At 40.2% G+C, this 12,773-nt stretch overlaps 1 protein-coding gene across 2 annotated transcripts in view; it reads left to right on the forward strand.

The window, feature by feature from the left end:
• The window catches only part of nbeal2 (neurobeachin-like 2), a 35,335-nt gene extending 22,824 nt beyond the window's left edge, over positions 1-12,511 (forward strand). For both annotated transcript variants that reach the window (XM_062422000.1, XM_062422001.1), the window contains exons 31-55: positions 834-1,157; positions 2,888-3,037; positions 3,147-3,304; positions 3,517-3,641; positions 3,736-3,853; positions 4,033-4,190; positions 4,277-4,410; positions 4,501-4,608; positions 4,694-4,789; positions 4,899-5,023; positions 5,344-5,484; positions 5,571-5,701; positions 5,848-5,957; positions 6,067-6,184; positions 6,313-6,410; positions 6,500-6,613; positions 6,706-6,792; positions 6,927-7,036; positions 7,645-7,817; positions 7,910-8,004; positions 8,102-8,218; positions 9,706-9,867; positions 9,974-10,122; positions 10,243-10,378; positions 10,576-12,511. In XM_062422000.1, the coding sequence (XP_062277984.1) occupies positions 834-1,157; positions 2,888-3,037; positions 3,147-3,304; positions 3,517-3,641; positions 3,736-3,853; positions 4,033-4,190; positions 4,277-4,410; positions 4,501-4,608; positions 4,694-4,789; positions 4,899-5,023; positions 5,344-5,484; positions 5,571-5,701; positions 5,848-5,957; positions 6,067-6,184; positions 6,313-6,410; positions 6,500-6,613; positions 6,706-6,792; positions 6,927-7,036; positions 7,645-7,817; positions 7,910-8,004; positions 8,102-8,218; positions 9,706-9,867; positions 9,974-10,122; positions 10,243-10,378; positions 10,576-10,683 (3,345 nt within the window). In that variant the 3' untranslated portion in view covers positions 10,684-12,511. The remainder of the gene's footprint in view (positions 1-833; positions 1,158-2,887; positions 3,038-3,146; positions 3,305-3,516; positions 3,642-3,735; positions 3,854-4,032; positions 4,191-4,276; positions 4,411-4,500; positions 4,609-4,693; positions 4,790-4,898; positions 5,024-5,343; positions 5,485-5,570; positions 5,702-5,847; positions 5,958-6,066; positions 6,185-6,312; positions 6,411-6,499; positions 6,614-6,705; positions 6,793-6,926; positions 7,037-7,644; positions 7,818-7,909; positions 8,005-8,101; positions 8,219-9,705; positions 9,868-9,973; positions 10,123-10,242; positions 10,379-10,575) is intronic.
• The last annotated feature ends 262 nt before the right edge of the window (positions 12,512-12,773 follow it).

Genomic DNA, 12,773 nt, shown 5'->3' on the forward strand with positions numbered 1-12,773 from the left:
TATTTCTTACAGCCTAAGCAGAAGAAAATGGGTTCTCCATGTTTATTTATTTAGCTTGATAAGTTCACACAGATAAAGCCACTGTAGAAATACCAGACCTTCTATGGGTTTCTTTTCAAAGACATTGCAGTCATTCCTCTTAGGGAGTGTACTGTATGAAAGGGCAGCTCCTCTGAGTTATGACTCTTGCTGCTGCTGCTGCTCTTGCTGGAGGATTATGGGATTGAGCGAGCGGTCATAAATGAACTGACCATAAGGCTTTCCATCACATGCTCCCGATTGTGTTCATCTCCAGACTAGTACAACTCCCCCTAAAGCCATTTTGTTCTTCAAAATGTCAAGTTTGTAATGTATTAACATAATTGCCACCCGGACATTACAGCTGTTGTTCTCTTGGGGGGAAAAGCAAGCCTGGAGCTACTTTTAAATAAAATGAAAAGCAGCAGTAACACAGCTGTATTCATTTCAGTGATGGAATGTGAATAAGTACATTCACTCAAGTACTGCAGTGAAGGACAGTTATGAGGTATTTGTAGTTAAGATTTTTGTGATATTATACTTTTAATTTCAGAACAAAATATTGTAATTTTTACTTAATTACATTCATCTTAAAGCTGTAGTTGTTTTGCAGATTGAGATTTATTCAAATCATTGTATACATTTGGGATTGTAATAAATAGGAATATTCGTCCTTTGATATTCTATCCAGTTGATTTAGATGTGGTAAGTGCTGAAAAAATAAGTGAAATAAATATCTTAATCTTTTCAAGAACTGTATGATTTGGCTTTCAGTTAGAAGTATGGCGAGTAATTTGCCTCTTGTCCCTTTTCAGGTGTGTGTGATGGCCTTCGTTAAGCTCCACAGCCTGCTCCAGACAGTGTTGTGTCTGAGTTGGGAGGAGGTGTGCTTCCTGCTAGGGCAGCTCGGTGCCCCCTTGTGGCCGGGAGGTGTAATAGATGGCACCAACTGTGGGCACCCTGAGACTTTCTCCCAGCTAGTGCCCATCGTACGTACGCTGCTTGACCAGCATGCCGACCCTCTCACCGTCCAGAAACTGCTGCCAAACCTACCAATCACCAACGGCAGCACCACCTTCGCTCAAGACCTGAAAGCTTACTGTCACACGCTGGAGTGGCAAGGATTTTACCAGCAGCAGGTCAATGTTTTGACTTTTTATTGACATTGTGCATTTAAAAATAGATGTCATTTATCTTTTGTTTAGGAGGTCTAGAGAGTGTCCTCTTCAGTCATTGGTTTGACTAAGAAGTTATAATCAACTATCGCCCTCAGATACGGCTGGGACTGTTTACATTAGTGTACACTCTGGATTTTCCCAACCTTGCCAGACCAGTTACCTCCCTGTGGGTGGCTGAAAAGTCTAACACAAAGTTTTAAAAAATGTTATCACAGGTTTAGAAATAAAATAACAGACCCAAACTCCCCAATCTTTCCTTATTGACCTCTATTATATTTTAAGCATAGATCAGTTTATGCTTCAACTTGAAGCTGAAATATTTTATGAGCTGATGCCAAACAGACACGCTCCCCGCTAGCTGAGAGGTGGATTTATCATTGCTCTGTGTGACAGTGCATGTTCATAAATCTGTTTTGTTTAGATTACTTTTGTATACGAATCCAGCAATACATTAACAAGTGTGGCATAACTTTGGCTGCCATGACAGTTTTGAAACTCGGCTGATTCCTTAGCCTCTGAGCGAACATATACTATGTCTGAGTGTTTGTGTTTCAGTTTATTTATGCAAATTATTTGTTATAAATGTATATATATAGGGTAATGCTATACGTTCAGGTACTTTTATACAAGACAAAGGAGAAAAAAATAGCAGTTACAAAAGGAAGCAGATATTAAAATATCTTCTCTAATACAATAAATGAATAGAGGGAACTTGTTTGTGAAATGGGGAAGTGTGTTACATTTTCTGTCTCTCATTTGTTCATTGAACATATTATTTAGGTTTCATGGTGCCAGGAATTAAATAAAGACTATTCAGCCACGCTAGAGCTCTGTGAGGCTGTCATTAGGCAGCATATGAGATAATGCTCACAATATTATACAGCTGATGTTTAGCAGGCATAATGTTACCATGCTCACTTACATCGTTAAATGTTTTATTATCCCATCTTGCTAAACAGAGCACTCCTGTAAAAGAGAGCTTGCTCTGTGTGAACTTCCACTGTATAAATAAAGGCTTACATATTAATGTAGCCTGACCGATATACAACATTCTTTAAAGTTGGTAAAGGTAAAGGTTCCTTTTACATTTTTTTTTAACAATTTTGACCAAGAGGTGTACTAGGCAGGTAGTCCTTTCTGATGAAAAAAATAAATGTGGTGGAAAAATTATAGAATGGTGACACTGTTTGGCATTTCTATACTTCAATTTCTCATCATTTATGGGCTGACATATATGTATAAGGAGCTAATATCGGACAAAATATTGTCGTAGAAAATGTATCAGTTCATTCATCAAATGTAAAAGTGCAAATGAGGTTGATGGATATGTAATTAGTTTTGCATGCATTTGATCATAAACCAAAGTATTGGACAAATAAAACAACTGATGGCGGCACTTGATGAAAAGTCAGGTGATCACCAACATCAGTAGTAGTAGGCTTTTTCCTCTTTTGGCCATGAATGTCTGTACAAAATTTCACATCAAATTCAGGTCAAATTACAGTATAATTTCGATAAACAATTACAGCTGATTGTGTTTTTTGTGGTTAATACATTGTAACCTTTGAACCCTGGATGACTGGTCTGCATCTTTGCATTGTTTTTAATTTATTGTGTTGTCATTGATATTTCTATAGTTGTATGTTTTAATATGATTGTTCTTCTTCCTTCTCAAAAAACTCTGTCTCTAGGTTCAGCCTACTATGGAGCAGTATAAACTGGACACATTTGGGAGGAGCCATGACATCATGTCCAATTTCTGGAATTCCTGCTTTGACGACCTGATGAGTACGGCTTTTAAACGGGACAAAGACAGATCAGACAGCAAATCTAAGTTTCAGGTCATGAGAACTTTCAGCCCTCTCATTATAAACTGTGTCACATAAAAGCTTGAAAAGTTTCAGAACCTTTCAGAGTACTGATCTGATACTTGTGTTTGTGTGATAATAGGAAGTGATAGTTGAGCCCCACCAGAAGCGAGTCAAAAGTGAGAACAACAGGTACTTCAGTTATCAGAAGCAGAGCTCTAGCCAGCAGGGGGTGGTGTGGCAGCACTGGAAATCTCTCCGCAGGCTTTTGACCAGTGAGAGAGGAGCATGGGACAAGAGGTAACCTCTGACTTCACCAGTACTTCTATTTAAATTCTGTCATATCATTTCATCTAAGAGGAAACAGAGGCCTCCAGTATCTATTTTGCCTGAAGCACAGTTCATTTTTGTACGCCTTAAGGTGTACAAAAATACATATTATAAACATATGGAGACTGTACTGTCCCTTTGCTGTTCTTTCCTGTTCACAATGTGCTGAATTGGATTTTCAGAGTTCAACCTGAGGTGAAGTGGAAATTGTCCAATGCAGAGACCTATTCTAAGATGCGTCTCAAACTTGTGCCCAACTACCACTACGGCCCTCACAGTGAGGCCAGTGCCCTAAGGGACAACATGGGTATGTAACTAAACACGAGCACATTCACTTTGTTTTTTTCTCATGAAAGCAAAATAGTACAAAGCACTGAAGATTTATTTTTCAATTTCTTTAGGAGCTGACAGTCCTAGGAGCTCTGAGCCTCTCCCATTAGCTGTTGCCAAGGAAGCAAAAGTGAGCGACATGGAGGACGATCAGTTAGGTGAAGAGGACCTTGTTTTTCTGGATGACAAGTAAGTCTCAATATACATTGTGCCAGCATATGTAGCTTACTAATGTTTACAGTGGCCATAAAGATGAATAATAACATGACTGACATTACCCGGCACACCGGTGAGTGTGAAAACTCACTGATATTTGCAAATATGCAGTGCAGACAATGTAAAGATTTCACTTTTTTCTATGCTTTCAGGACGGAGGGAGAGGATGAGAGCCAGAAAGAAAAACTGGTTCTATCAGAAGACTGTGAACTCATCACCATCGTGGCGGTCGTTCCAGGTCGTCTGGAGGTTACCACACACCACCTTTACTTCTATGATGGCAGCAGTGAGAAAGAAGAGACAGAGGAGGGTGAGAAATATATGTGCTTGTGAACATTTCATATTTTTCTCAGTTCAAACAGTTCCATCAGGAATAACTAACTTCTGTGCCTTTAGGCATCGGGTTTGACTTCAAGAGACCTCTGTCTCAGCTCAGAGAAGTCCATTTGAGGCGCTACAACCTGCGACGCTCTGCACTGGAGCTTTTCTTCATAGACCAGGCTCACTATTTCATCAACTTCAGAAAGAAGGTGATGTTCAGCTCCTTCTGCATAATAATTGCAATATGAAACAAATGCTCCTTAAAGCTCTTAACATACTCTTTATCTCCACCTGTTCAGGTACGAAACAAAGTATATTCAAGGATTCTGGGGCTGCGGCCTCCCAACCTGTTTTACTTTGGCTCCCGCTCCCCCCAAGAGCTTCTGAAGGCATCCGGGCTGACGCAGGTGTTTATTTAATTCTCTCTATGAGTATATTTTCTGTATGTCTCTTCGTTGTGCTTTACCAATGTGATGTTGATGTGTTTAACAGAAATGGGTTTGCAGAGAAATCTCCAATTTTGAGTATTTGATGCAACTGAACACCATTGCCGGACGCACTTACAATGACCTGTCGCAGTATCCTGTGGTAAGTGCACTGTATTTCCCCTGATAGTGTGTACTATTTCTTAGTATATGTATTATCCTTTATTGTGAAAAATGACACGCTTAAAGTGTTGTATTTTGCTTCTCTTCAGTTCCCCTGGGTCCTGTGTGACTACACCTCTCCCACTCTGGATCTTGAGGACCCGTCAGTTTTCAGAGACTTGTCCAAACCCATTGGTGTGGTCAACCCTCGCCATGCACAGAATGTCAGAGAAAAGTATGTGACACCGATGTCCAGTCAAAGTAGTATCTGAAGCCTTGATGCAGCAGTTTAAAAAAAGACAATTATAGTGTTTTAACCTGTTGTCTCATAATGTGAATTTGGTAGTTACTTGGATTCAAAGAGCTTTAGTTTGCCAACCAAGTCTTGAATCTAAGAGATTCCCAAATGCAACAAGAATCACATTTCACTGTATTGTTGATAATCATAACATCATGAAATGCCTGAATGATAGGACATAATCCTATTGCAAAGCCACCAGTCACGTCCTTATAATCACAATTATAACCTAATAATGCCTTTTTGTCTGTCAATAGGTATGAGAGCTTTGAGGACTCAACAGGCACCATTGACAAATTCCACTATGGCACACACTACTCTAATGCAGCAGGAGTCATGCACTACATGATCCGCATGGAGCCCTTCACCACCCTGCATATCCAGCTGCAGAGTGGCAGGTGGGAATGCTTTCAAATGCTTGATATTTTATTGATTTTCTTTGTGATCTCTTGGTCTCATATTAGCACATCTTGTCTTTCTTAAGGTTTGACTGTGCAGACAGACAGTTCCACTCTGTGGCAGCAGCCTGGCAGGCTCGCATGGAGAGTCCAGCTGATGTCAAAGAGCTCATCCCAGAATTCTTCTACTTCCCAGAGTTCCTGCAGAACATGAATGGTGAGGAAGCTTTTAAAATCAACAGTGGGAAAATCTTTTTTCAAAAGCAAATTCACCTGTTGTGCTTTGCTTTCAAGGTGTATTGTTAATATACAAATATTTGTTTAATAAAAACGTAATTCATGTGTGCTGCAATCTTGTTGTAGGCTTTGACCTGGGACATTTGCAGATATCTCAGGACCCAGTGACGGATGTTCTGCTGCCTTGCTGGGCCACATCAAGAGAAGACTTCATTAAGAAACACAGGAAAGCTCTGGTGAGTGTCTTAAAACTCACATGGGATTTTAATATTGCATTTGTCAATGTCTGTTATGATATACTGTTCAACTGTTCAAGGTCACAGCAGCTTGTATGTTTAACCCTAGGAATGTGAGCATGTGTCAAGTCACCTCCATGAGTGGATTGACCTGATCTTTGGCTACAAGCAGAGAGGAGAAGAGGCAGTGGATGCCCTCAATGTCTTCTACTACTGCACTTATGAGGGTAAATAAAGAGCAAACACTCTTTCATATCAGTGAAAGAGGAAAAATGCTAATAATGCCAGCTTGATGATCTGGTTTAATGAATAGAGTGTTTTTGTATGTTTGGCTTATTCATTGGCTCTCTTGCAGGTGCAGTAGATCTGGATGCAATTGCCAATGAGACGGAGCGAAAGGCCCTGGAAGGAATCATCAGCAACTTTGGACAGACTCCCTGTCAGCTTCTAAAGGTTTGACTGACAGACTGATTCACAGCTTCTGCAACAAAATTGTGTTTCAAAAGTAGAACTTCACTATCATGTTCCTATCATCCTTACAGGAGCCTCACCCTCCTCGTATGTCAGCTGAGAATGCAGCCAGGCGGCAGGCCCGCCTGGACACTCTGCCTCTCAATATCTTTGATCAGCTCAATAAACTGCGACCATTTGTAGAGGTATGACCTTAGTGCTTTCAATTGGAACCTTTACTGTCATGGCCTCAACAACCATCTCAATCCATAATTATGTGTGTTTGCGTTTGCCACAGGTGGTGAGTGACAGCCTTCCTCTGGTCCAGGCCGTGGTACCAAAGAGCCAGACTCGCTCCTTCATCATCCAGGGCTCAGATATACTGGTAAGGTTCAACTTGACACTTTGACTTTAACTTTGAGTTAAATGTAAAACTAAACTCAGTCATGATGTGACTAAACATTCCCCTAAAATGGTTATGTTTCATTATTTTCTATCATCACACTTTTTTCTCTCCAGGTGACTGTGGGCTCAAATGGTTTAATAGGAACACACAGCTGGCTGCCATATGACAAGAGCATTGCCAACTACTTCACCTTCACTAAGGACCCCACTATGACTAATCCAAAGTGAGTGCCCTCTGCAAGTAATTAACTATTTGAACCACACATTTTTAAAACATTTTAAAATCATATAATAGTATACACTGGGAGAAAAGTGTTGAAAATACAATTAGGAAGGTTTCTCATGAGTGTGCTAACAAATCTCAAACAGGATTTTGAACATACTGAATTAATGTCAGTAAAATATGTCGACTGCAACCTCCCAGACATTTGATAATTGGCTCTCTAAATTTTTTGAATGACTTTTTAAAATAGTGAGATTTGACATCATCATCTTTATAGCATTTCAAAAGATGCTTAAGATGGTTCTGACAGCTGGATAGAAGCGTAACATCTATAAAACTATTCTTTTTTTGTCTCTGAAGCTTCAAAGCCTGTTTGATTAATTGAAATTCAGTTTAATAGATCTTATTTTAAACTGACCTTGTTTGCGGATGATATAAACACTGAAAAAATCACTTTGATCAATTTGATCAACATATCACATGTTGTAATTTGCAGATGTTGTGACAATTTAATGTGCTCATTATAAATCTCGTCTGCTATTAGGCCGCAGCTTACTTTCACTTCACTTCAAGTTGCTTTGATTTTTACAAACCTGCTTTGTGGTGCAGAACGCAGCGTTTCTTGAGCGGACCTTTCTCTCCTGGCGTGGAGATAAGCGCTCAGGTGCTGGTGGTGTCCAATGATGGACGTCTGCTGTTTAGTGGAGGACACTGGGACTGCAGTCTCCGCGTCACCCAACTGGGCAGGGGCAAGCTGGTGGGCAGGATCTGCCGGCACATTGGTGAGCTTTATTGTCCACTTCCCAACATATATATTAACTTTTTGTCACATTATTGTAGCATATTTATTTGTATTTTCATGTGTTCCATAAAGATGTTGTCACTTGCTTGGCTCTGGATCTTTGTGGCATCTACCTCATCTCTGGTTCAAGGGACACATCCTGTATAGTGTGGCAGGTTCTACAGCAGGTAAACTTCTTCATATCTCTCTGCCGGCATGTTTTCCTACTCACTCAGAACAGGAAACTGGTATCTTCAAAGATGAATTCTCCTTTTTCTCCTTTAGGGTGGCTTCTCCAGTGGCTTGTCTCCTCGGCCGGTGCAGGTCCTCTGTGGACATGACCAGGAAGTCACCTGTGTGGCCATTAGCACTGAACTGGACATGGCTGTCTCAGGATCAAAGGTCAGATATGTCTCTTACTCTATAAACATATGGAAAGTTGCTACAAAACACACTAGGTGGAATAGGAAACAAAGTAATAATTTAGGCCAAAGGTTTACAGGGTGCAAAGCGGGCGTCCCCAGGAGAGTTTCAGGGAAAGCTCAGTGATTGAAAAAATATTACATTAGTTATCAAAAGGAGGTGACATAGAATAGGCAAAAATGTGTGATTTGATTAAAGACAAAGTTCAGATATACAGTAGTTTGGGGGAATTTCACTGTTTTTCCCACTTTCCCATAGTCAGACACTAATAAATGCCTAAAGACAGACTTTTTATGTATTTGGAGTAGTGTAATGTTATGACAAACAGCAATAATAGTCGATCTTGGCTCAACTGTTGAGAGTCTGGGATCAAATAGCATAATAATGATCGCATAAGGGTGGTGGTGGTGGTGGGGTGGGGGGGCTTTTCCAAGCTTTGTCTGAGGAGACAGCCACAGTCTCACTTTGAAAACCTCTGATTTTTTTAATCAATTAACCAGCTTATTCTTCAATTAATTCAATCAGCATATTTTATAACAGGTGAGAAGATAGTGAAAGATGTCCACATTGAATGAAATACCTTTATATTTCCTTTATGACCAACAGTAATGAAAAAACCGCAAAGTCTCACTTTTGAGAAGCTGAAGACTGAAATGTGTGGCACTTTTTAATTGATTATTAAAATAGTTGCTGGCTAACGACCCACTAATTTATGGATGGACTAATTGAAAGAGAGAGAGAGAGAGAGAGAGAGAGAGAGAGAGAGAGAGAGAGAGAGAGAGAGAGAGAGAGAGAGAGAGAGAGAGAGAGAGAGAGAGAGAGAGAGAGAGAGAGAGAGAGAGAGAGAGAGAGAGAGAGAGAGAGAGAGAGAGAGAGAGAGAGAGAGAGAGAGAGAGAGAGACTTTATTGATCCCCCATGGGGGAAATCATCGGCTGAGCAAGGATCTGAATAAATATTCATAAAATATTAGTCTAAAATAAAATAAAGAATATAATACAAATGAAAATAGAAAGTGTGTGTGCATGTGAACAATAACGCTTAACTTAAATAACCACAATATGCATGTTAATACTTGAATGTTCACCCAGGAAACTGTGAAGTGATTCATTAGAAGTGAGAATGTAATCTGTACCAGCTATAGGAAACAACCCCAGAAACACATGTTTTATGGGCATAATGGGAAACAGTTTTCTGTCTTATAGCCAGTGGTTGTTTCATATTTAGAAACCTTAGCGTAACAAAATTATCCAAGAGAAAACCACAATGTTGGCTGACTCTCATTTTCAGCAATTTTCCAATGTGCATGTAACTGGTATGAAAATATGAGAAGGTACAGTACAGTCCATCATTTTTTGAACTACATTGCAAAATAATACTTTGCATGTAGTAAAATGCTGGAACAAAGAAAACAAAGCATACGTTACTGTCTCTTACTGACCATCCCCTGCTCTTCACTGCGTGTCAGGATGGGACGGTGATAGTGCACACTGTCAGACGAGGCCAGTTCCTGCGAACGCTAAAGCCTCCGGGTGACAGCTGTGTGCCTGCTGAAATCTCGGAGCTCCAGGTGGGCATGGAAGGCCACATTGTTGTACAGACCTCGCTAGAGGAACGCCCTAATAGGAAGGTAGATGAATACATACAGTACAGTGTATATACAAACACAGGAAGAAATATATTTAAACAATTTTCTCAGCCTGAATATAATTCTAAAACTCTGTTTATTTTCACAGGGCAAGTACTCCATTCATGTTTACTCAGTTAACGGCTGTCTGCTGTCTTCCTTCACCATGGAGGAGCAGGTGACTGCTCTCCACTTGGTGTCTGAATACATCATCCTGGGCACCATAAAGGGCAGCCTCCACATAAGAGATTTATGCAGGTAAATACACCCCAATATAGTCTGGAGCTCATGATAATGAAACGTGGTATATGGAATGACTACATTTAAAGTCTGGAGGTGTTGTGTGAAAATGTAATGCCTTTAATTCTTTGTTGACAGCCTGGATGCTGCTGTGACGCCTCTGGCCTTGAAGGTCCCTGTGAGGAGTGTGTCTGTCACCAAAGAGTGCAGCCACATTCTCGTAGGCTTGGAGGACGGAAAGTTAATTGTGGTGGGGGCAGGGAAGCCAGAGGAGGTGAGAAGTGGGACATGAAGTGATTGTGAGATGCAGGAGTGGGGTGGTGGTGTGTGCTCGTATGTGTGAGTGTGTATGTGGGGAGGGGTAATCATATGCTAAACCAAGGCTTTCTGATGATAATTGCATGTCTTTAGACTAACATCTCTGCTTCAGCCCTCAAGTAAGGATTATCATGTTTTCCCTCCTTGTCTCAGGTTCGCTCAGGACAATTCCCTCGTCGCCTTTGGGGCTCCACACGCCGCATCTCTCAGGTGTCTGCAGGTGAAACTGAGTACAATCCCACTGAGAATGCTGGCAAATGAGATGAGCAATGGCGGATGAACTCTGAGAACTCTGAAACTGCTGCACCGCCAAGATGCTCACCAGACTCATTATGGCCTTCCTTTACAAGCTAGGAAACTATCCTTGTCAGCCACTGATCTCTCTGAGAGAGTGACTATACACTGAGCACTTTTTTTATTCTTAAATGTGTTGATTGTTTTATTACGTATTTCATTAACAGTTGTGCACTGTTTTAAATCAGCATCATTCCAAAGAGTGGCCTTGTTTTGTGGATGGAGGAATCTCAGCCTTTGAGTTTGTGAACTGCTGTTGGACTATATTCAGTGAGTCATATTTCAGGGGCGTGACTCACGCTGATGCACACACAGCCTCAGACACAGAGAAAAGTAACGCTGTGAACTCCCCGGGCTCCATGTTCTTGACTCTTTGTTTTATTTTTTGTCAGTCCCTGTGTGGTTGAATGTTCCAAAGCCATTGTTTGGCAATGGCACCTTCTTAAAACTCCTGGAAACTTGAAAACTACAGTAGGCATTGCTCGAGATTTCCACATTGCAATACTGGTGAATACCACAAAAGGGTTGACTTTGTAAAGACAGACACAGGGTAATCTGCTGTGTCAGGATTTGCTAGTCTTTGCACCAGAAGTGCACCACAGTACCACAGCGTATAATTCTGCATTCCTTTAGGCTCTGAGAAATGTAAAACTGTTACAATTAAAGCAATAACCGCTTTAATGGTCAAGTATGTGAAATATGTTCACTTTTTATCATGACTGTGGAGCTTGGATGCAACGAAATGCAAGAGGAGAGCCTTCTGTTGCTTTACACAATGGAGTAAATGTCTTTATAAATGCACAGTTGCTTCTGTAAAAGTTTTGTTATTACTGGTGTTCACCACACGACTATATAACTGTTTTATTTGATCTAAAAAGTGCCTTTTTAAGCTTGTGTCTGGAGCAATGTATAAACACTGAATTCCATGCATTTCTATGTAAGATCACTATGTGTCAGATTCTGTTGATATCTGTTGATCTGTTTTAAACACACTGTACTAATTACTATGACTCAGATGTGGATGAGATGTTTTAATGAACTCAGTAAACTGCCGGCTGGATGCACATGCTTGCCTGTATTGGTATTGTAGTGTTTGCGAGGCGCTGAAAACCTCTGAAGACACAATGACTCTGAGACATGTGAGCCAAGAACCTCTGAGTGAGCTTCAGAGGAATTCACTTCCTGCCAAGCTTCTTTTACTGTGGTTGGGACAAAGTGGTTGTTATGCAGTGTCATGACGGGAGAGAGACAAAGGGAACTATTTGGGTAAATGCGATACTCATAACATGCTGCACACATACAAATTACCTAAAGTTTGTACATGATACTCACAATAACTAAAGTGTAAGCAAGTGGAAAATAAACTATTTAAGATGTTTACTGATCAATACATGGGAATATATGAATACAGCACATTCAGGCTGTCTTAAAAAGTCACATTTAATGTAATACAGTGTGCTGTATGTGTCTTCTAAAGTGCGTTTGGAGCCGTTTGCAGAAGCAGCTGTTCAAGTTTGTAGTTCATGTAACACTGCTCTGTTTTGCTGTAAATGTTATGAATGTAATATTTTACTTAACTATGCAGTGATGCTCAGAGCCTCTGAATTAATCCATTGGGCTTGCAATAGACTTTCTTTCAGAATTGGGTCTATACAAAACTTAGGTTTAAATACATGTTGTATATTATGTATCTGATACAAATTGTTGTTCACTTGCCCTGATTTAGACTTAAATAATCACTTAAAAGCCTTAAGGCCAGCACTGCCTTGAATTTGGACTTGATCTGTTTCTCTTTAACCACTATTATTTAGCCTTTGTACTGTTTTAAAGAAATTGTTGAAAATACACTTTACTTTTTAAACACAAAGCAGCCTGTGTTCATTGTTATTTAAACATGATGGTGGGAAATGTGATCATTTCACGTTTTTAGCCTGCATGTCTGTGTGTTTCACTTGCATTGCACATGTTGCATTCAAAAACGTAGCACTCTGAAAGGCATTATCTTGAATTGCCCTAATATGGCTGCATACAAATGTTCAGGAATCCTTTTTTTTCTG

Source organism: Scomber scombrus, chromosome 7, assembly GCF_963691925.1.
Source record: "Scomber scombrus chromosome 7, fScoSco1.1, whole genome shotgun sequence".
Classification (NCBI taxonomy): Eukaryota; Metazoa; Chordata; class Actinopteri; order Scombriformes; family Scombridae; genus Scomber; species Scomber scombrus.